This window comes from Siniperca chuatsi, linkage group LG7 (genome assembly GCF_020085105.1).
Source record: "Siniperca chuatsi isolate FFG_IHB_CAS linkage group LG7, ASM2008510v1, whole genome shotgun sequence".
Taxonomy (NCBI): domain Eukaryota; kingdom Metazoa; phylum Chordata; class Actinopteri; order Centrarchiformes; family Sinipercidae; genus Siniperca; species Siniperca chuatsi.
Window position 1 is genome coordinate 18,796,655 of NC_058048.1, and position 24,668 is coordinate 18,821,322.

Below are 24,668 nucleotides of genomic sequence, written 5' to 3' on the forward strand. Positions count from 1 at the left end.
CCTGTAGAAGATGAATTGAGCTGATAATGAATGTCAAACTAATAAATAAGCATAACTTGACATTTTATATATGCAAGATTTTCATCTGACAGCAACAATATGCAAGTGGTACAATACCTAAACTCCAAACCACCCTTCATATCAGTCAATATGTTGCCCAATCACTGGAAGACTGCTGAAGTTGTTGGCCATCAGCTGAAACACAGTTGGTCACCTGGCCTCCACATCTTGCGGAGTGCTCTGTGTCCAATCTTCTCTATTGGAGCACCTTTTTTCAGCTGCTGGCTGGGAATAATTTCCTCTTGAAGTATGTAACCTGTCAACACTGGTTTCTCTGTCTTTGCCTTTCATTAAAGACATTCTAACCTGATAAATTATGTTTGAATGAGCAATTCAAGGTGGCTTCCTATCATTTAAGTATTTCCCTCCTGTCAGTGTGCTAATCCTTCCAGAGGATTGGTTGTCAGTTGTTGTAGGGTAGTATTAGCTGCTACATAACAATTTGTCCAAGTATAAACTAGGTCAGTCAACAGGCTGACTACCTTTTCCAACCACAGTCCTCTCTCTTAGTTTGTTGTTATGTAACTTAACATTATTCTGTGCTGAAGCCCCTGCTGTCCCTGCAGCTCCAGATGTGTGCAAACAGCAGGTCAGGTGTTTATCTGCAGTAGCTTGACTGAAGCTGATACAGTGTTCATCACATTCCCAGTCACTGCCAAAGTTTTTCTTAAGCTCTCCACATACAGAGTATGCTGTCTCGTTTTTTTCTAGTGAAACCAGAGTGTGCAAACCAGTCAAACAAATTTAAGACATTATGCACGTCGTACATTTTCAATGGAATCTTCTCTTTGTGCCAAGTCTCTGTCGTCTGTCTGTCTGTCCCTGCAAATAGTGTTGCGTCTTCCTCTGCACACATGCAAACACGTGTCTTTGCTTGTTTCTTCCTCATTATTGGAGTGAGGGGAGAAAGCACACCTGTAGACTGTGCACTTTGTTTTCATGTCAGCTAAGAATAAGAGTGAGTGATGAAGGTACAAAGATGGCAAGGCCGGGGAGGATAAACAGACTTTGACATACAGAAATTGGGTCAGACTTCACTTGAAAGTCTTCTTGACAATGCAGTTAACCTTACTCTCTACTTATCCTTGATTCTGTGCAGTAAACAGCATCTCTGAAATGATCATTTGTTCTACAAATGTATAGCAAGAGCTGGCATTGGATGATTTTGTGCTAAGATGATGGTTGTCTACATTTATTCAGCATCTCCATATGACAGCAGCTTCTGAGTAGGTGAGGCGCTAGCTCTTTTTCAGCACCTTGGAAGCTAAGAATCACATGTTTTTACAGGACCTAAAGGTTTGGCTTCAGCATCAAGTGCTTTCAAAGACTTCATAAGAAAATAGTTAGAGCCGTTACATGTTTCTTTTTAGATGTTTCTCATCTGTAATCCGATAGTCATGCTGCTTTTTGCAGAAACTGGCCAGGTTATACACACACTAGGAAATGCCACAACTTGTGTGCTACCTATACATGCAATATTTTATTTTTGGTAGCCTGTTTATGCTGCTTTATTATGCAATGAATGGCTTCTTACCCTACCTCCAAATGTAGCCTTTCTGAAAAAGTGATCCACATCTCATTCAGCCTTTTTATGGTGATGGCAACAGTTTAGCGAGCATTCATACGCGAGTCCACTCCTCTGTCCCAGTAAGACTAGCACAAACTGGGTCTGGTACTAAAGCCCACGCTCACACTGTGGGCACTCTGTGGGTCGATCTGTTCTGACCTTTTGTGGGCGGTGGTAGAGGCTTTGACTGCAACAGTGTTATGATGTTGTGCAGCTACAAAGGAGAAGTCTTGTACTTATATGGCAAGAGGCTTGTTAGGTAACGTTAAATGATCAATCAAAAATAATAATATAATAATAATAATAATAATAGCATTTAAGTAGGTAGTGTTATTGAAAGTAGTTGAAAATAAACAGCTTAATGAAATCAGTTCACAGTTGTTTTAATTGTCTTTTACATTCGTCAAGTATATGTGAATTTGTTTCATGAAAACAAATCATTTGGTAAACAAAAGAATCACAGAAATGGGATAGGACTTGTGTCTATTAGTAGTTCAGGCAAATGTCGTTTGTAGTTACTGCTCTGATGCCTGCCTGCAATTGTTAAAGTAAAATGACGTGTTAACCTTGACCTCACCTTGTACTTTATTGCTCCAGTCCAATTAAAGTGTGGAGTAGCAGGTTTAGCTGACTGAACATCTGCTCACATTCAATGCCTTACTGTAAAAACAAAACAAAAAAGACATTCTTTAGAAATCTTTGACATAGTCTACTGTAAATACAGCTCTCTCTTCTCAAGTCATTACTAGTCATTGTATGTGCCTGTACTTGCCGGTTGCTCAGATTAAGTAATTGATTCATAATTTATGGCAGGTATACCTCCCATGTTGCCTGCTGTTTTTCCTCGCCCCAAGATACCAATCCAACTGGCTGTGTACTGTAGCACAGATGCAACAGAGCCATTATTTGTTAGGATAGACTGGAAACAGACAGAGTTTATTGAAGAACTTAGTAAAGGTAAATCTGTTTTCCTTATATATTTGTTATATTCATGATGCATACCCCAACAAACTAGATTATACCTCATTTCCAGATCTCCTGTCGTGACAGGACCACCTACAGTAGATTTTATTGCATTGATTTCCTTTTGACTACCTTCAACTCCATTTAAATCATGAGGGGAAGTGTGTGAGGGTTAGAAATTATGAAAACACTTTAGAGAGCAAGAGTTTTCGTATGATATTGATCAGTTTAATTCACTTGTTTGCACATAAACAGCATTTTTGAATCATTTCAGGACAGTATTATTTTGACATGTTAGTTAGGTGACTATAATGCAGCCCGCTGTTGATAACATTGTTCAAAATGTTTGCTCCACTAAAGGCTAAATCTGCACCAGCAAGATAGTGGTCAAAAGCGTAGCTCATCATCATTCTTAACCATAAAGTCCACAGTGCTCAATTTACCTCTGTTGATCTGAGTCAGCAAGCTAGATGCTGTTGTAGCAGCGGCCTGCTTTTTTTTTTTTTTTTCGCTTACAAGCTCAGCGATGGCAGCAGCAAGTGATTTAGTGTTGTTGCACAGTGGATGGTGGCCAACAACAATAACAAGGAGAAACGGGGTGTGCTGCCTGTTTGTGTCATTTAGCAGATTCACTGAGTCAACGCAGAGATGGACTCTCTTTGGTCTCTTTCTCCTCTCCTGTCACTTACACGCCTCAAATCTTAATCAAAGGTGTTTTTAAAAGCAGCTGCCCTTCCCTTTATGCTTCCTTTCTTCAGTACAACATGAAAAGCAGGTTTTGTCTATCAAAGGGATGGTATGGGTAAATTTAGGATGGTGCAGTGCAACAAAGGAAATTGTGTGCCTGACTGCTTAACTTGGATTTATGAAATAATATTTGAAAAGTTGTTGAGCTTGGAAAGTGTGAGGAATTGAACTCTGAACCACCCTGGGCTGCCTGACTTCTCTTGGCATGGGTGTGCGTTTTAGTGTGTGACACTGTATTCAGACCCTCCTAAACTGGTTGGCAGCGATGTATTCAGTGAGCAGTGGTTCATCTTGGTAGCTAAATGTCTTTTCAGAGGAAGATGTGGATTAATGATTTTTGTTTTTGCACAGTGTGATTTTGCCCTTTTTTTGACTGTGCATATCATCACCTCTCTTTTTTCCTCTTAACATGGTTTTCAAAGATGTGGTTTGGTGTAGTCGTTTCCCCTCCCTCTCTCCCCCTTCTGCGTACCTCCTCAGCGCCACTCCCTCCGTACATGTACCAGCAGCACTGAAGGGAGTGCAATAAAACAAAGACACAGCAAGCAGAAATACAGTCAGCAGCTGTAACTCAGCTCTTAATGATCCTGCAGGGCTGAAGCTCACATATCTGACCTCTATTTAACACCAAGCATTTTAGTCCTGAGTAGCTCTCTTACTGGTTACCTTTTTTTCTTTGTGTCTATATCACCATTTCCTACTTTACATTTCCTACACATATTAATAATTTATTTTTTGTTGAGGTGTTCAAGCTAAGCTTCCTTACACTGCTCTCTTTGCATTTGAGTACAGTAATGATATATTATTTTTCATTAAAACAAATAGAACGATGTTCCTTTTTTTAATGCAGTTCCAGTCTCACTCACCTCCCCTTCTCTTTCTCTAATTAATTAGCTATGTGTGAAAATACTGTGTAGTAAGCATGGGACCCTCCCTACTTCCACCCCCAAACCCCACCTTTCCCTCAGGAAGTGTTTACACACACGCTTGCTCCATAGCGACTCTACACAATAACACTTTTCCAAGGACACCGTGTTCACTGGAACTCACACTGTACAAATTTACAAGACTCTCACACACTGGTAGCAGAGGCATTTAGGTTAAAACCACAGTTATGTGTTCAGAATATTTTTTGTAGATAAAGCACAAATGTAAATTCAAATTAATTGAGTGGCACTAAATTACAACAGATTTTCAGGATATAATAACTGCATTAGCTACCGACAAAACCCTGGAAGCTGAAGCTGGCATGAATGTTGGAGAGCCTCACCTTGAAACCACCACAGCAAGTTATTAACATGCATTTTTGATTAAAGGACCTTACAACATGGATGCCGTATAAAAAGAAATGCAGAACTTTAAGAAAAAGTTATATATCCTCTCCAAAAGAAACCCATCACAATTTTGGCAAAACAGGGAAACTTATTTAAAAATGTTAAAAATGCCACCGCTTTGCTTGACCAAAGTATCTGTACAGGCCTCGACCCTAATGTGCCTACTTTTCAACACAAAGCTAAAATGTCTCTGTCTTCATTTCTTTTTTAGTCTAATTAATTAATTAATTCTAATTAAAAGTAAGAACATGTAATGTAATTGATGTAAAGAACCAATCTTACACAGACCTAGCAGGAGTATGTGGGTTTGCATGGACTGTTGGTGTGACTGATGTGAAGACTTGAAGGTAATGAAAGACTGTCCTCGTACAAACATGGACTCTGTTCTGTTTTTAACAGCAGTGCTATGCTGCAAGTGGTTGCTGGCTACATTGCAGCAGTAATTAGTGTTTAGAAATTTGTTAAGGGCACATGGGTTGGATAGGAGTGATCCACAAAGATCCAGGGTTCGATTCCCGGTAGCAAAACCACTGGCTTGGTGATGTGGTCAACAAATAAAATTGGCCGTGTTCTAGGGTCCGAAATTAACACCCGCCAAATGCGGGTAGATTTTCCGTTTGGCGAGTAAATCTCGGAAGATTAACTGCCACACTGGTGGGTTAATATTTGTACCAAAATAGTCATGTAATAACAAACTATGCATTACATAGGGAACTGAGCATTTTTATTTGAGGGGGGGGGGGTCCCCAAAAAGAATAGAAACAATTTTAAACAAATTGTTAAATATTTCAGTTTAAAAATGAATAACTTGCCATTGTTATACTATCATAGCCAGCAGCAAATTGTCTCTACCTCACCAACAAGCATTTTTAATCTCTCATAAAGTGAAATTTTGCTTCTTCTTTTCTGTTCTTTAACATGTCTAAGCATATCCTCATCTAACCTTTTAGTAGTGTGAGTTTATATGTATGTGCACATTCAGTATGTACCAGGACCTGCTGCAAAATCGACTGGTTTCCGTTTGAGTGGCTGTTTGGGTCTCAAAACAAGTGAAAGATGTGTTTTGGCCGTTCTCATTGTATTCATGTGGCACTCACTCACTTTTTCATTTAGTCTCTCACACACACACCATTACCTCAGGCTCCCCGCAGTCTCTTGTAGTATTTTCAGCCATGGTTTGACGTTTGTACATTTCATTGAGACAGTGAATAACACAGTTGGTCAGACATGCATGGCTGCTCATGCAGGTTTTGAACAGACTCTTTTGTCCCACCGGCAGGTTATTCATTGTGACCTGTGCTTGTACAAACATATAGACATACAAATTCAACCATCCAAATCTACATGCTGCTGGAGCGGCTACACTCCAGACCAGTAACGTCCTATACCTCGTCACTATTAGCAGGTAAACACATGAATCAGAATCAGAAATACTTTACCATCTCAAAATCTGTGTAGTACATGTTGTTCACTTCCAGGGCAATACTGAAACTATTTGTATAAAAAGACAAAGGATTTATTATTATTTTTACATTTTAGTAATGCTGGTTAGTCCAGTCTGTTCTGTCACTACCTTTTATAGCTGGGTGGGCGATGAACTTGAGAATGGGAGTTAAACTGATGGGGGGACACTGTGGGAGACAAAGGGGAGAAGAGATGGAGGCGACTGAAAAGTGAAGCGGACAAATTCTCACCTTGGCTAGAGAAAACAAAATGCTGACTGCAGCACAAAGTTAGATTCACACACACGCACACATACCAGCCCCATGTGTTAGTACAGTACTGTTTGTACAGTAGGAGCATAGGTACAGTTTCTGTCTGTCTCAGCATGCACTGCTTACTCTGAATGTATTTATCTGTCTGTATACACTACCTGTACACAAAGTCTAAAATAAGTCAAATGCAAATCTGGCTGGTCGAATGCAAATCATCATGTCTGCACACATGCACTATTTATCTTTTTTCTTAGTTTCTCTCATTATTTCTCTTTCTTTGCCCGAGTGCCTCTCTTCATCTCTCAGCAGTCTCTCAGCCAGAACAGTGGGTTTGAATGTTGTCCAGTCATCTGACTGGAGTTAGCCCCCGGCCACAGTCTGGGATGGCAGCGGCGGCTGACCAGCACACACCACAAAGAACAATACCTCCTTTTTTCTGACTTAAGTAGGGGAGCCCTTAAAGGGGTTACAATTTCTGATCCTCTCTGTCAAGAAAGTGCTCCTCAAGGCAGACACACAAACGGGTCATATACAAAGAGATAAGTGTGGACATCAATATGTTGATCATTTGCAAGAATCATGTAGGGATATCCTTGGCTGATATGCAGGATCATCAGGGCAGATCTGGCTAAAGGGCAGATCTGGCTAAAGATTCAGATGCTTTGTTTTCTTTGCAAATTGTGGCTGTTAGTAAATTGCCAGGTGAGCTGCAGAGCACGCAAAATAAATAAGCATCAGTTAACCTAATGATATGACAAGTACGCCAGCAAGCGATGTGAGCAGAGCCACTTTAGATTAAAAACATTTAGCATGTATTTCAGGGTCATATTGCAACTGTGGTGTATTTGAACTTCAGTGTTGCTGGGGATGAAGAAAGGCTGTGTAAGTCCTGTCCCAACCTTCCTTGGAAACTATCAAAAGAAAGCTGTCATACATAGTTAATAATTGAATTACTAGCTTTGATGCATGTAAGTGTGCGCTGTGCAGCTGTATTATGTAGAAAGAAAAATAAATACAAATATAATAAATAAAAATCATCAACAGATATCAGACCGTATTAAAGGATGTGGGGGCATGATCGGGTCATAGTTGGTGTAATTTTTTCACCCAGTCTGATTATTTTGTGTGTGTGTGTGTGTGTGTGTAGGCTTGTGTGTTTACTTCCTAGAGAGTGACAGATGTGCTCAAAGAAACGAAGCAATAAAAGCATTTCTGATCCTTTTTAATTTTCTGTGTTTTTCAGCTCAGAATGTGACGGTGGAGGAGATCATCTCTTCCTACAAACAGGCCTGTCAGAAACTCAACTGTAAACCCATACCCAAAGTGCTCAAACAGATACAGGTGAGGTTCAACTTAAGACAAACACAGATGAACAGACATATCACACAGACACTCACACACAGTGTTGCAGCTGGCCTAATACTGACGACATACACTCAGTTGCCAGTTTATCAGGTACACCTAGCTAAACCTAATGCAGTCTAATACAACAGTCCTGCAATAAATCCTACCTTTTTGTTGAAACTGTTTTAGAGAGGTGTTGACTGACCTTCATGGTCATTTGGAGGCTGCTGTTGAATTGTATTGCATTATGCTGACAGGTGTTTCTATTATTTTGCTCACCCCATTTTTTCCCCCAATGATGCTAAATAACAGAAACACCTGTCAGTATAATGCAATACAGTTTAACAGCAGCACAAACTGCAGTCTCCAAAATTATCAATGGCATCATAACCTTCATGAAGGGAGGATTTATTGCAGGATTATTGTATTAGATTGCATTAATTTTAGCTAGGTGTACCTAATAAACTGGCAACTGCATGTCATTGTTCTCCTAAAATTCAGTTTTCCCCTTCCAAGTTAAAACATCCAGCCTGTGTTTTCAGATTTATCCGCTCTGGAGACCATGTTCAAAAAGCAAAATGTTTGGGTGTGTAAAACACAGACTTATAGTGTGGACTTGGGGCCAAAACAGAGAGGAAAAGATACATTATCAAATTTAGCTGATGGAGCATGAATGCACTCTTAGTTAAGTTCTTTATTTGCGTGTAGTCTCTCTAGATTTTTGTCTTTTTTTCTCTCTTGCATAGTTTTGGCTCTAGAATTTTCATTGAAGTGATAAAAACAATGTCAGAGAAAAGGTGATGAATGAGAAGTGCCATTTCTACTTGAAATTATGTTATTTGCCACCTCTAGTGGAACGTCATAATCCCCTCTTAAATCTCTTGGCAGAGTGGAAAGCCATCACAACCCCAGCCTACTTAGCTCTTGCTTTTTACCCCTTTTTCACCGGAATTTGATGTGGTGAATTCCCCTGTACCGCAGTCCTTGTCACGGCAAACACTGCTGTCATGAAGCTGCCAGCGGCTGCTTTTTGATGGCAAAAGCTTTATCAGGAGAGCATAATGTGCTCAAACGTTTGTGCTAACCCTGCAGGTCCCCCTGCAGATACCCCAACAAACCGCAAGTGCAGTCACAAGGACATGATCCCTCACCAGTTTCCAACCCAAAAGACAAGCAAATGGTGTTTTTTGGAACATGCGATAAAGCTGAAGGTTGAACCCGGGTTTTTGTAATGATGTGCGACCTCCTGTAAAACAATGCACATTAGCGTCAATAAATTCCTCTGTTAATCCTACATTCACAATGGATATGTTGAATCTGTACAATTTTGTTAATAGATTAATTGATTTAAGTCAGTTTTTTTTTTTGCAAAAATTCACTGGTTCTAGCTCGTCAAATGTCTTATATCATATGTTATATGGGTTTTGGACTGGTGGTCAGAAAGACAAGCAATTTGAAGCCATCAACTTGGGCTTTAGAAAATTGATGGACATTTTCTGACGTTGTAAAGACAAACCATCTGCAAATGAATCGATAATCTAAATTTCATTGATTGATCTGATTGTTAGTTGTAGCCTTGGCATATAACAATCTTTATTTGGTCTTATCACATTACAATATTGATAAAATAATTCTCTAAAGGGGCGATCACACAGAGACGCACCGCTACAAGCGCAGCCGCTTCAAAACGCCAAAACAGCTGATATGCCTGTGGAGCGGGGCTGCGTGCGCCCCTGCTCCACTGTCCAACAGTTAGCCATTTACTGGCATTATACTCATCAGAGAGATTCACCTGGCTGCTCAAGCAATAGGAAGAAAGTTGTGTAGTATAAAGTATGTGTGTAACTGTGTGTAAAGTTGAGTATATTTTAACTTTTATGCGTGTCTAAAAACCGCTTGAAAAACACTGCGCAAGAGAGGTGCGCACGTAGGAAAACAATGTTTTTTCTAGCGGCGCATCTCTGTGTGATCGCCCCTTAAATAGTCAGTGGAAGAATGTGTTTTATCGTCACCAAAAGATGGAGTTTGGAATCTACTGCCAAACATGCCTATGAGACACAGGGGAGTGAACCTTGTTGACCCTTCAATGATAAATGCACATGAGAGCCGGAGATGTTACAACCCAGCTCTCTCAGGGAAAGGGAAGCAACATAAAATACCAAATATTTTGGTAAAGTAGTAAAAGTGGTAAAAGTTATTTATTGCATGGATGAGTCTTAAGCAATTTAGGTTTACCAATAACAAAAAATGAGGCGAACTACAAAGGGAAGGGGTTGATTGGAGAGCTTGACTGGGCAACCAGGAAGTACGATGGGCATCGTCTCAGCATTGGGACCAATCTCACACGGGGGACCACACATTCTACTTTACATACGTGCAAAACACTGATTAGGGTTAGTCACGTGGGGTGGGCGCCAGCCAAGGCCATAACAAGAGCGTGGGAGTGTAGATGCTATGCAAGTTCAAAACCGCTGGGGTATGAATAACTACATATATCACAAGGCTATACAACATATATAATAGCCAGGAGCTGGACAAGCTGGCTGGGAACAGTTAGGAAGTCCTGGTAGCTCCACCTAAAAGTTCTTTGTAATTGTGGAGGTTCCTTTTCGTGAGGTTGAACAAAATTTAGTTCCAAGAATTACATCCTAAACCTGTTCTTTTGGTGGTGAAAACACTTCAAACGCCTGTTTATGTGGTTTGAGGGCACGGCACGGTGCACCATGGCATGCCTCTGGACAAGTGCTATGATGGTATCCAGCAGAGGTGGGCCTTTTTCCTTATTCAACAAGAGTGCCTGTTACTCCCAACAGGCAGACGAGTGTTTCGTGTCTTTTTTTTTTCTTTTCTGCCTTCTCTTGTGGGTTAGCCAGCACAGTCATGTGTCCCATAATCTCTCTGCATAAGCAGTTCTTCAAATCCAGTGGGGGAAGCCTCAGGGCTGTTTTTATATTTCTGCCGACCTTGTGAATTGGTTCACGCTGTGCTTGATCTGTGCTTGCGATTGTTAACATGTTCAAATTTTTCCTTAGGTGGGAGTTGTTACTACTAAATGTGAGACGCGGTTTTGTTACAGAGAACAGAAAAAGTAGATGATGTATGAATGAATGGGCCGAGACAACAAAGAGGCTTTTTGACCCCTTGCTCAAGCAGATGTAAATTACTGTCCACTTATCACCCAGTCTTAATGATGCTGGAAACCTGATACTAGAGGATGGTACATGTATAGCAGATATAGCAGAGGCCTTTTTGCAGCATTTTCATGAAGCAGCTGGAGCAGGTTTCTGGTTTCTTGTTTCTTTGTGGCCTGAGGGAGACGGTGGTGTTTGTCCTGTCTCTAAACAATAAAACTGACCATGTAATTGTCAGTTTTTAGCATAGACTGAAACTCGACTGAACTCCTTGGTATACTGTCCTAGAGTTAAAATGACTGATGGTAATATGGTAATGCATAATAAAGCAATATGTTTCATGTGAATGTGTCAAATGAAATAGCCTGTTAAAATGAGAGCCTCTGTCTAATAGACATAGAATCTCTTTTGTTTCGGTAAATAAAGGTACTGATTCTTACTAAACTGTGTGTGTTCAAACATATGACAGCCTGTTTCTTGTCCCATCACCAAACCAATTCCCCTCTAGTCAAACTGACAGGACGGAGGAGTTGGCAGTGCTAGCCTTTGCAGCAGGGACACATTAGCACTTTCTCCTGTTTGTTCTGTCACACAGTCACTGCAGCACACACTCATAAACCTTTAACTGGGCCTCTCCACTGGAGCTTTGCACATTCGTACCTGCAGGTGTGTGTCTCCATGTGTGAGTTATGAAGAGCCCCAGATGGAAACACATTTATGATTCGAGAGAATCTGTAAAGAAATCCCCACACGCCTGGTCAGCTGAGAGAAAGGAGTTTGGTTAACTCCACTACTTGTGGAAATGCACATCTCTGTGCTAAGCTGCTGCTGTGAGCTTTATTTATTCCTACAGTCTGGGTACATTTCCACTGGGAGTTGTCTGACCTTGGATTTCTGGTCATCACAGAGGTGTCCCACCATCTCCCCTCCTTTCCTCCCTTATATACTGCTTTTTTTGTGATTGCTCATGTTTGCAATGTCTGGCCTCTTTCCATCCCTCCCTAGCTCTGTAGTCTTTTGGTCCACTACCGCCCCCTCTCATTTCTGCTTAGTCATCCTTGCAGTAACCAGCCACATGAACAAGCCAGTCAGACCAAATGGCTGACCAGTGAGAGGGGCGTTTGCAAGAGGCGCTCAGTCTTTTACTGTTTTTTCCTCTTTCACTCTAAATGCTTTCTTTATTAAGTCCAACTGCACTGTACACGTGGCGGTTTGCCAGGGGCCCTACAGGTTATGTACATTTCTGGCCAGTTGTTTTGTGTGTCTTTGTGTTTATAAGGGTCACTATGTAGCAGCTGCATGTTGAATGCCTGCTCTGCAATAAATCCTACAAGAGTCTTGAGCCCTGGACACTTGGTAGTCTTGTGTCACATTTCTGCTGCCGCAATTCCCTCAGGGACAAGTAGTTTCCCTAGTATGCAATGTCTCGCACGCCACCAGGGTGCACACTTAAATTCTCAGAATATGCAGAAAGTGTAAAAGACAAAAGTCCAAAAGGAATAGTCACAAGAGAGCTGCTGCAACAGGCTGTCTACCGCTCAGCACCTGGAAGTAATAAAGACTTGGAAACATCTATGTGCTGCACAGACACCTACTTCTATTATGCCATTTAAGCACAGACATGTTATCAGTCTCATTAGGGATGCCATTCAAAGGTCATGTAGAATCGATAGAAACGTTTGGTCTCAACTTGAACCGAAGCATCTGCAGATTAATTCCATACCTGATATGTTATGATCCAGTACAGACACCATATGAGATGAATAAATCCCCATTTTTGTTATTTTTGCCACCATCATGACTGAAAGGAAGCCTGCTGTATGTCGCTTCTATGCATCTGCGCAGTCGCCATATTGGAGAGGTCAAGATCCGCTTTTGGCCAGACCATCTCATTTAGGCAGGAGTTGAAGTTTTAACTTGGTCTTTCAGGTCCCCTGAAGGACCCATTTTTATGGACCATGCATGTTGGAAGATCCAGTTGATGAATTTGGACTTACCTATAAGGTCCATTAACAGCAGGTCACAAGAAGGTTTTGTGGAGGTTTTCTCCACCTGTCCTTTTCTGTATGACACCCAGATGTCATATTTCTTTATTGACTTCAGGCAGAAAGTCTAGTAAAACACACGAATGACAACAGTGAAATGGACTGTACTTGTATAGTAAATGAACTGTACTTGTATAGTAAATGCACTGTACACTGTACTACATATCACATTCACCCATATTCATACATTGATGGTAGATGCTAACTGCTCATCAGTCCAAAGAAACTAACTAATCATTCACACACTCACACACCGAAGGCACAGCCCTCAGGAGCAAATTGGGGTTCAGTGTCTTGCCCACACTTTGATATGGGCTGCCCCTGTGCAGTGCAAATATATAACGTAGAGGCACAGTATGGCAAGAGTCACCACAGAATTTAATGAACAAGATCAGAAAGAATCAGTAGTTCGATGTAGTCCACCCACAACACACACACCCATACCACCACACTGTGCGTCATGCACTATTTTGGGTCTTCGCAGCTCTGTCAGAGAGGTATTTACACTGATAGTCATTCTCACTGACAGGTGTCCAAGTTAATTGTAGGTGAAGATTGTCTTGCTGTTAAATTGCCCAAAATGTGTGTCTGTTTGTGATTACATATTCAACACCCTCTGGATGCTGAAGAACATGAAGAACAAGAGTTTTTGAATTAAACCATATTTCACAAAACACTGAGAAAATAGTGTAGAAATGTTTTATTTGTGATTTTTCATATTATGCTAAAGTGAATGGTTCAGTTGGTTTCGCAGTTGAATTATCTTTATAACTACTGCAGTTAGTTATTTAGTGTCACAGTGTTTCCTGCTGTTTGTATTATGACAATACAGCTTTTAAGATGTGGCATTTGTCAAATAACTTCATCATGTTTTTGGAGTCATGCAGTAGGCCATAACCCTCAGTACAACTAAACCATCATTGGCATGTTCAGACACACAAATGATGGCAGTGTGGCGCGAGGGCAGAGGTTATGGAGTTCATGCTGAATGGGCCAGGCCGTCAACTAGAGAGAGGGATTTGCTGGTACATAGTTTCGAGGGCAGCACTCTATGTTTTTGTGTTTCTGTGGGTGGTTGGGTGTTTTACCAGGGCAAGAGGTTAAATATTTTTCCATCTTTTGATCCGTGATGCTGTGGTGTTCGACTACATCGCAGGATAGATGGCATGGTTAAGTGGTCAACACACACAGACAGCTGTACATGCTCAGGTTTAAAGAATCAAGTGGCACGTAAAATGAGCTCACTGTTTGAATGGTCAAGGCACATTAAGCTGCATGTCCATGGGCCTTGGTAAGCCCGCTTTAATGATTCTGAGCTACACCAAGTCCTGAACACATGTCCTGGGACAGCCACACATCTAAAAAAGCTAAACTGATGGCTCAACACGTGTGTTCTCCCTATTTTTCAATTTACCGAATGCTTTAAGCCGTATGGGAGCTGTGTTATTGGTGATGCAAACCAAATATTTCCTGCTGCTGCTTCAGTTTTTCCACTAGCGAACCAAGGGGATGCTCTTATTTTGAAGCAGTTATAGGAAATGCAATGCATTTGGTGCAAAGTTAGCAGAGCTTCATTGGCGGTGCACTTAACAGATATGGACATAGGAGAGGAATAGTACAAGTAGAAACAGCCACAGTGAGCTGTTAGATGAAAAGCTGCAGACAACAGGCTCTACAATGGTCGCCAAGGAAAACCTATGTCTTATACCTTGCTGTGCTGTCCTGTGGAAAACCATTTGCACAGCAAGAATGCCAGCAAGGCTTGAATGGTCACAGTTACTCATGGCTTGCCACAAGTTTCTGCCCTCGAACAACAAACTTGGAAAACGGCATCAGGAATGGCAGAGCTCTTCATTATCTAATACTGTGTTCAATATCAAAGTTGCCATCATTGGGACCCACTCAGTATTCACATTCAGTACTTCCCAAAACTTACCAATGGTACCAGAACTCAAAGGCACAGGTTTACCTAAATTTACACAAGATCTGTGTTTTATATCCAGTACTAATGTATTGAATTGCCTCCTATGTGATTTGAAAGTTTCAACATGTGAAAAGCAAAGTTTGCCTCTGTTGGGGAATGCACAAACTCAACTCTTACACTGCTTCTTTTTGTTTCTGTAGGAACTGAAAGACCTGACACAGCGAAATGAATGCTTAGATCTAAAAGGTAAGCACCGAAACAACAGCCTGACAGTCATAGTCAACACTAAATATAACTTGTGGGAATGCTTTTTTAGAAATTTTATCAACTTTAATTCATGCAACCACATATAATGCGCTGCTGCAGAATGGTTAATTGACCAGACATGGGTGTATGTCTTTAGGTGAGAAGCTGGACTACAAAGCATGCGAGTCTCTGGAAGAGATTTTGAAGAGGGTCCAGTTTAAAGTGATAGACCTGGAGCAGACCAACCTGGATGAAGATGTAAGAAGATCCTGCCTTTAAAATCTGTCTCTCATTCCCATCCTTCATTTCTCGGTTACTTCCATCTTTCATCCATAATTCATGCCTGTCTCTCTTTCTCACATCGTTCACCCTCTTTCACTGTCGCTTTCTGACTGGAGTAATACTCTCATCCTCTTTTTCACTCTTACTGCACTGCCAGGATGTGGAGTGTTTGTCATCGGTTTTCTGATTACTCCAGATGTCCACTTGTGTAAACACCATTAGGGACGTTTGGGGCTGCAGACACGCACAGATAGAGACAGTACTGCAGTCTGGAGCAGAGGGACACAGACCCTGACCACTTCCTGTCACACAGGGCTCTAAATATACTGTACAGTACGTTGTCACACGCAGACACAAGCTCTACTTTTAGCCAGAGTCACACAAGATACTTTTCTTTAGGGTAGGAAGGGTCACTTTAATTACTGCTCATTATTTTATTCCTGTCTGGCAAAGCTGTGTCAGTGCTTTCACCCTTTAACTGCAGAATTAATTTAGGCCCAAATCTCCTGTTTTCAGCACACTTGTAGATGGTGTGATAATTTTAGTCCTGTCTTCAGAGACACATGGACTTGGGGATATTTGGCCTTCTGCCATGCTACTTCCAGACTGTCAGTTAAGTGTGTAGTTTTTATTTTATTCTTCCATGAAAGTGAATATGAATTAAAGGTAACTTGTGGAGTTTTTGACCACTAGTAGCACAGCGGAGCAATATCTTTAAGAGTCTGTGCCTGCAAACTGATGACAGGATACACACTGCAGATGGTTTTATACTGTTCCACTGATCGACAAATGGTGGCGTTAACGTTTCAAAAAAATGTGTAGCAATTCATCAACAAAGGCAAGGAAGAAGACTGCCAGCAAGTAAACATGTAAGCAATATAGGTTTTGCAAATGTTTTATTTAGAAGGAAATGCCTTCAGCATATTTATTAGGCCTCCAAGACATACACAGGGTATTTTGGTGAAAAACAGTGAAGTTAAACATAGCCTAAAAACTCCACAGGGTACCTTTAACATTGAAACATATGAGACCAAACCCACATAAACTCCATCTTGAGAGCTAATAAAACTGAAGTTTAACAAAAACCTGAGCCATAATTACCAACAACCAAATTTGATCATATGATTTAGCAGGCAACAACAGTGTCTCAGTGGAAAGCACTATTATAAAGCACAAGGAATTCAATAACTGGCCCCAGACCTTTTTGTGTAGAAGCTGTGTCTTCTTGTGTTTTGTGAGGTTTTCTTTTGTTTACTCTGAGTTTTTCCCACTTTCTAAATTGCTAAAAATCCACCCAACAAGTTGAAAGGTCACATAACTCCGTCTCTTCCTGCTAGCTTAAACAAGCCCAGCAAAAGTTACAAGTAGTAACGGTAGCTAGCAAGTCTTCCCTCGCAAAAAGTGATTTAGAAATGAATGATGTCTGTTCATCGCATTGCTTCCCTTGACCTGGGACGTGCCCATTGACAAATCTGCCAGACCCGCCTAACAAATTTGCATATTTAGAGAACCAATTACAATGCGGGCACAATCGAGATAACGAGAACGCGATTTAATAAAAGGTATAAATGCAAAGACCCATGAATCAGATGTCATTTTCCAGATAACGTATCCTGACGTATCCTAACGTATGACAGATCACAGGTGTAAATGGGGCCAGAAGGTGTGTTAGCCCTGAGATGGACTGGCGTTCTGTTTAGGGTCCAGCCCCATAAGATGGCAGATACAAATACGTCACCACGTCTAGCTGAACTCGTAAATTTCACTCTTGAGTGGAACAAATTTTACCCAGTTGCATCCAGGAACATTTTATTGTGTAAATTTACTTCACCTGCAAACCAATCAGACATAATACACAACATGAATAGGAGTGTCACCTGACAATAGCAACTCTGATTTGGTTTCATAGTGTAACAATGGATTATGTTTCAGGAGGCATTACAAAAATAAGCAGTAGCAAGTAAAGATTACAATGTTTCATAACCATTAATATGAGGGAATTCACAGGCCTCCTTAATCCCACATGAATTATCCACTGAAATCACACACAGTGCTGGAAAACACAAACACTCCCCTAAAAGGGATAAAGTCATTGTATATAAACATTAAATATTGTTATACATGAAGAGAGGCCATGCAGGTTTTCTTATTTATACACAAAGCAAAATGCAAGCAGTTACATTCATGAACAATATTGGACATATACTTTTTATAACAAATCTTTGTTTTAGAAAACACACACACACCAGAGCTTCACATAATCCAAACAAATGCAGTGTGACTTATGCACATTTCTCACCCAACATGTAGCACTGTCCCGGAAATGTTATTGAGGTAGCTGAATGAGTCAGTGAGTCACTGAGTCACCAGAGAATAGCATTTTGGTCTGAGACAAGCCTTGGGCTTAGAAGAAATGAGATGCTGAAAGCAGAAAATATTGAGGAAGTATTAGGAGAGAATGGAGGAAGGTGGGATAAAAAGGGAAGTGACAAAATGGGTTCGTCTTTGAAGTAGGAGTGAGAGACATACAGTAGATGGTTTGATTTGCCAGAGTCTCATATCTGCAGTAGTGGTGTCTTGTTGGGAGTGATTTGGTAAGATGAAAGGAGAAAAAATAGTTTTTGGAGAGATGTTTTAAGAAGCGTGGGGAGGAACAGGCATGTGGAGCATTAACACAGGCTGGCTTTTATTGGACTGAATGTGACTCATCTTCCCCCACCCTGTAGATAAACACACTTGTGTATACTCAGTAATGTCTCCCAGTATGCACATACACACAAAAGGGAAAAAGGTTATGAGACGCTATGCAACAGCCCGTCTGATTTTGTTACGTCTCATCAGCCTCAGTAGAGGATAAACTCATACACTCATACTCCCATTTTAATCTGCTAGTCACATCCTGCAATTGGCTGCACATAAGGAAATTCATCACTGGATCGTTGATTTTGGTGGTTTTAAGTTTGCTTTTAATTGCTGCTGAGTGAAAGACATGAGGAACGCAGAATCCACACATGAGAGCTAAAGACCCAGTAGCTAATTTTCCTGTTAAAACATGCTAATAACTTGTTATGTAATGAAAACAAATGGGGTGGAATGCAGAAAAGCTAAATAACCAGCCAAATTTCATCAACACCTTTACATAGTATGTGAGTGATAGATGAACGAGATGCACCCCCACAGCACCACCACAACCAAAATGAGATGAAAACACTCTGATCACATGAATGCACTTTGGCCTTGTACTGCATCCCTGACATTTCACTTCAGTCCTGCATCTGCTCCTCACCAAACAGGGTTTCATGCCCTACGACTGAATATAGCTGTATTGACTAGTCAATTAACTGATTACTTGTTCAACATAAAAGTAATCAGCTACTGTTACTATACTCGATTAACCTTTGATTTTTCAAGCAAAAATGCCAAACCCCTGATGGTTTCAGATTCTTAAATGGGTCTATATTATATCATTGTAAACTGAATATTTTGGGGTTTCGACTGTTGATCAGACATAATTAAATTTTAGGACGTCTACTTGGGCTCTGGGAAATCGTGAAGGGCATTTTTTGCGATTTTCTTATTTTATAGAATAAACTATGACTTGGTTAATTGTGAAAATAATCTGCAGATTAATTTATAATGGCAATAATCTAGAGCTGCAACGACTAGTCAATCAACTGAAACTTTGTCGACAACTACTTTGATAATTAAATAAACGTTTTAGTCATGTTTTAAGCAAAAATGCCAAACATTTGCTTGTTCCAGCTTCGCAAATGTGAGGATTTGAAGCTTTTCTGTCATACAAGAAAGCAAACTGAATATCTTTGGATTTTGGACTGTTGATCTGACAAAACAAGGCATTCAAAGACCTCACCATGGGCTCTAAGAAATTATAACCGTATTTTCAACTATTTTCTAACCATCGATTCGATAATTGAGTAATCGAGTCAAATGCAGCTCTACAATAATCTTTAGTTGCAACCCTTCTCAAAAATAAACTTCATTCAGTATTATATCTAGAAGATAGGAGCGGTTACACTCACACGGTTCATTTTCACATGTTTATTTTAATGTTCACTTATGTTTTTATTTGCAACTGTAGACAGTAGCCCAGACGTGTCTCTTCACCCACAGCTGAGGCCCTCATGGAAACACCTCTGCAGGTCTCACCTATCCTGAGGGACTGTTACCATGGCACCTACAGCTGCTCCAGACTGTATCTTATAACATCTCTTTCTCCTGTTCGCTCGCTCTCTCTCTCTCTCTCTCTCTCTCTCTCTCTCTCTCTCTCTCTCTCTCTCTCTCTCTCTCTCTCTCTCTCTGTGTGCTTCTCAGGGTGCATCAGCTCTGTTTGACATGATTGAGTACTATGAGTCGGCCACACATCTCAACATCTCCTTCAACAAGCACATCGGCACGCGGGGATGGCAGGCCGCAGCTCACATGTTGAAAAAGGTGAGAGATCGTTCTCCCCTACAGTGGATAACATTGTCTGCAGAGGAAAAAATAGGAAAGGATTTGATTTGTTTATTGATCAACAAAACACACCAATCCAAGGAACAACATGTTAAAGTGAGAAACACTTTTTTCCCCCCAAAATGGTTCCAAGATATTAAAAGACACACACAAAACATTTAACATAAAATGAAACAATCTTAAATCTTAAGTCTTAAATACAAAACCACATCACTGCAAACTAAACCATAAAAAACAGATGTATAGCTCAATACCAAATGCATAACATAAATAAGACCTGACCTCTACATTCAAGGTTCAAGGTCAAGTCACTCCATGTGCAATGCTCAGTATACAGGGGGTGCTACGGTATACACAATAAGAACAGATACAATAAAAAACAAAACTTTACAAAGACAGTAAAGTGCAATGAATGAAAGTGCCGTCACACATTTAAGGATGTTTCATTAAAAACAGTAAAATATTCTAATGGATAAAAATGTTCATAAAAAAATAATAAAAATAAATGCAACAATAAAAAGAGCTTACATAGAAATGGCAACAGGAATAGTGCCATTAACAGCATACAATTCTAAAAGTCTCTTTTGTTTTCATCAACTTGATGTTTGATAGATGGCTGTTCCTTAGTGCAGCACCAGTATAAATAATAATATTAAAGAGACTACAGGTTGAATTCTGGCAGAATAAACAGGTTGATGGCAGTGACAAGAGAAAGATGTTCTTTCCTCAGAGAGGGCAGGGAAGATGAACAATAAAAGCAACCATTTCTAAAATAAAAACATTGTGTGATGGACGACACTGGTCTGAGTGTGTTTGTTGCCTTCAGTGAGAAAGCTCTTGAGACTGACCAAACTGTGTGCAATGTTTCATGCATTTTGTTTGGCCAGAAAAGAGGGTGTTTGTTCTCAGATATTACTGGCTTAAAGTCTTCTCTTCTACTTCTGTAATTGTAGCTTCGTGCCCAGGGGAGAAGATCGATCTTTCCACTGTTCTTTATCTCTGGCTGAACTTGTGTCGTGCAGCACTGCTGATTTCTGTCAACACTCGGATATAAGCCTTTGCCCTTTGACATCAGTCATCACTTATTACTGTTAAGAATGCAAATGGGTTGCCGGGCAAACATATTAATATATCACCTTTCAAGCAATATATGTGAGAAAATACATGGATACGAACAGCTGCTGGTTAGTTTTAACAGGGTTTTGGGGGGGTTTTTTTGTCAAACAAAACGTGCAGGAACTGTTGATTGTGTGTCAGGAATAGGGAGGGTAAAACCACTCGACAAAAAATTTCATACAGGTCTTTTTTGTATCATTCTATACTGTATAATAGTTTAAGGTGTAAGAGGACGTGTGAGATAATACAGGCAAAAAACATATCCTAAACCAAATGTTGTAAATTAACAATTAATGAAAAGACGGTGTAGTCCCTCATTCGTCCAGGAGTGTTCTATTGTAGAAAAGGTTTCAGTCGTAGTCATCTGGACACTGTTTTCAGAATCAAGACGTTTCGGCTCCCATCCGGAAGTCATTCTCAATTGTGAAAAAATTGGACGGGAACTGGAAATTTAAGCTACTCTGAGTTACATAAGCCCTGCCCTCAGGAAGGAATCTGCCAGAGTATCTGTTAATAGCTATTTTCACCTGAAACTGACCTAATAGTTTCAAGATGGCCCAGTAATCAGTAATCAGGCCTATTGTTTTCTGGCTGCATCTACTTCATCACTGTTAAGTGCCTGATTAGCATGTGATAGGCGTGACCAAGGTGATAATACACTCTGATAGACTTTGGGCAGATTAAATCTCAGACCACCATTTCTGTTCAAAGAGGGGTTCTCTTTCTTCACAAAAATGGCTTCCTTGACACCCCGTTCAAACCAACTCTTCTCTCTACTAAGAATCTTCACCTCGCTGTCTTCAAATGTGTGGTTTGTAGCTTTTAGATGCAAATGCACGGCGACAATAGGCCTGATTACTGATTAAACTATTAGGTCAGTTTCAGGTGAAACTAGCTATTAACAGATACTCAGGCAGATTCCTTCCTGAGGGCAGGGCTTATGTAACACAGAGTAGCTTAAATTTCCAGTTCCCGTCCAATTTTTTCACAATTGAGAATGACTTCCGGATGGGAGCCGAAACGTCTTGATTCTGAAAACCGTGTCCAGATGACTACGACTGAAACCTTTTCTACGATAATGAAAAATCAATCAATTTCATTTGTATATTAGGTTATTAGATTGTGGAGTTTGTGGATATTTTGGCTTGGCTGAAGTACACTGCCTGTCCTGTATATCACAGTGAACAACACTAATCTGTTTGCCAAGCCACAAATTACTTTGCAGTCTTTATTATTAATATTGTGGTCTCTTTATTTGTTTTCTAAGATCTGGTTCGTTACTTACTCTCCTAGATGGAAAAATATAAAATTCTTAATCACAGTTACTAATCATACATTAACTGTGTTTACAAATTTTATGAGCACCACAGTCGTACTGTAATCACAACTATGACTGTGTGAGAAGCTCATTTGTCATCTGATCAGTGTTTGTAATAAAAGGCAATCCTCTGTCTACAAGCATCAAGTGTCTGATGATTAATGAAGAACTGCCTGCAGTCACCATGCATTATATTCCAGTTTGTAGATTGTTTGTGTCATAGCTTGTCAATAAAACATTGTGGTGGCTTACTTCAGCAAAGCTCAATAGATCTCTCCTTGAATCCCTGAGGTGAGGCTTTGGATTAAGCAGATGAAAACCAATATTGAAGTGACTCTATGTGAGCGACAATGTGCGTACACGTCATCTTTGTCATTCACATTTGCCCATTTGAGGATAATGTTATATGTATGGAGTCTGATGAAGCTCTCAACTATAATCACAGGTACCGAGAGGTTACTGGATTAGGAATAAAGATCAGATAAAGGTATCTAACAAGAGGATAGAGGATACAGAGGGTGAAACTTGTGTGTTAGTCATTTACTTGCGTACTTACTCACAGAAAGTCCACAAGACAAAGTCATCTCGTACTCCCCAGCCATAATTGTGTTATTTTATTGCCCTTAAGAACCACACAAAGATTGTTTTCATGCCAATAGCGAGGACATTATTTCACACACTGATCTGATTTCTGATTTTGGTATGTGCACTTTTATCCAAGCATACCTAATTAATTGTATCTCTGTTTTCGTTTCCGCCTCAGACGAGCTCTTTGCAGTACCTCGATGCACGTAACACTCCCCTGCTGGACCATTCGGCTCCCTTTGTAGCACGAGCGCTCAGGATCAGTGGCAGCCTGGCAATCCTCCACCTGGAGAACGCTGGCCTGTCTGGCAGACCGCTCATGTTATTGGGTAAGATGGGCAGAGCACCAGGGGGTGACAGGAGAGGATGTACAAGGGGAAGAGGAGGGGTTTCTCTTTACAACTGCGCCTTCAGTGTCAGAGAATCCTAATCCCTGAATTTAGTCCTCTATTCGTGACATTTTGTTTTTCATCTTTCACCCATATCTCCCTCTTCTTCCCTTTTATCATTTATTTTTCTGGACAGCTACGGCTCTGAAGATGAATATGAACCTGCGGGAGTTGTACCTGGCAGATAACAAACTCAATGGCCTGCAGGACTCGGCCCAACTTGGCAACTTGCTCAAGTTCAACTACAACATTCAGATCCTGGACCTGCGCAACAACCACATCCTAGACTCTGGTACACAGCAGTGAGCACTAACACATGAAGTAGTATAACTGTTTTATAGTCTTTTGTGTTTTCTGAAGGTGGAACTGCTTTGTTAAAAAGATTTATTTATTGTGCATAAACCTCAACACCTTTTCACAATCTCAGATAAAATGAGATTTTATTGATCCTTGTGGAAAAATTAGGTCATCACAGCAAAAGTAATACAAAATAAAGCAATAAAAGTAATAGAATAAAATATAAGCAATGCACATATTGTGCAAAGGTACATTAAATACTCGTTTAATTGTCTGCATATGGGCATGGGTACATACAAAAAGTATTGTGGCATGCTGGCTAGTACAAACCAGTAAAGCAACTGGGACCTAATCTCATGACAGGCTTGTCAATCCCAGCATTAGTATGTTGGATAATTTGGTTTAATTAAAATTCAGATTACTGTTCAGGCTGGGAAGCAAACAAAAGTTAGTAAAAGTATCACATTTTGCCCTATTTGTTTAGTTTTATGACAGATTATTTTGTTGATATCATTCAGCTCTCACACTCTAAATATCCCTGCCTGAGAACCAAACAGATCGTTTTAAACTGAATTTTATGTCTCCATTCATCCAAATATATAAAATAACACTTTCCACCATTTACAGTAAATAAGGTTCTCTTGCTGCTAGGACAGCTTAGAAAATGCTTTCTGTAATACAAAGTGAAGATAAGATAATAGACAATCTAAACAGAGCCCCTCAAATTAGACATTTTATTTTAATTCACATGATGTTTTGTTAAAAGTGTTTACAGTTTTAAGTTAAATACAGATGTACTAACTCTGTCTGTGTTGGTGTCTGTCTCTGTTTGTCGTCACAGGTCTGGCCTACGTGTGTGAAGGACTAAAAGAGCAGAGGAAAGGCCTTGTCACTCTGGTGCTATGGAACAACCAGCTCACACACAATGGCATGGGCTACCTCGCTGCTGCACTGGTACACACACTCACACACACACATACACCAGTCTGCACACACACTTATCAGAGGTTTTATGAGGAAAACACTGGCTGCTTCTGTGTGTGTGTGTGTGTGTGTGTGTGTGTGTGTGTGTGTGTGTGTGTGTGTGTGTGTGTGTGTGTGTGTGTGTGTGTGTAACAGGAGAATTAAATTT

General features: G+C 40.3%; 1 protein-coding gene across 1 annotated transcript in view; it reads left to right on the plus strand.

Annotated features, from left to right (window-relative positions):
* Positions 1-24,668, plus strand: part of ppp1r37 (protein phosphatase 1, regulatory subunit 37) — a 46,098-nt gene that overhangs the window by 11,342 nt on the left and 10,088 nt on the right. The window contains exons 2-8 of the mRNA XM_044204027.1: positions 7,630-7,727; positions 15,031-15,076; positions 15,234-15,334; positions 19,691-19,810; positions 23,029-23,179; positions 23,376-23,531; positions 24,378-24,490. Of these exons, the coding sequence (XP_044059962.1) occupies positions 7,630-7,727; positions 15,031-15,076; positions 15,234-15,334; positions 19,691-19,810; positions 23,029-23,179; positions 23,376-23,531; positions 24,378-24,490 (785 nt within the window). The remainder of the gene's footprint in view (positions 1-7,629; positions 7,728-15,030; positions 15,077-15,233; positions 15,335-19,690; positions 19,811-23,028; positions 23,180-23,375; positions 23,532-24,377; positions 24,491-24,668) is intronic.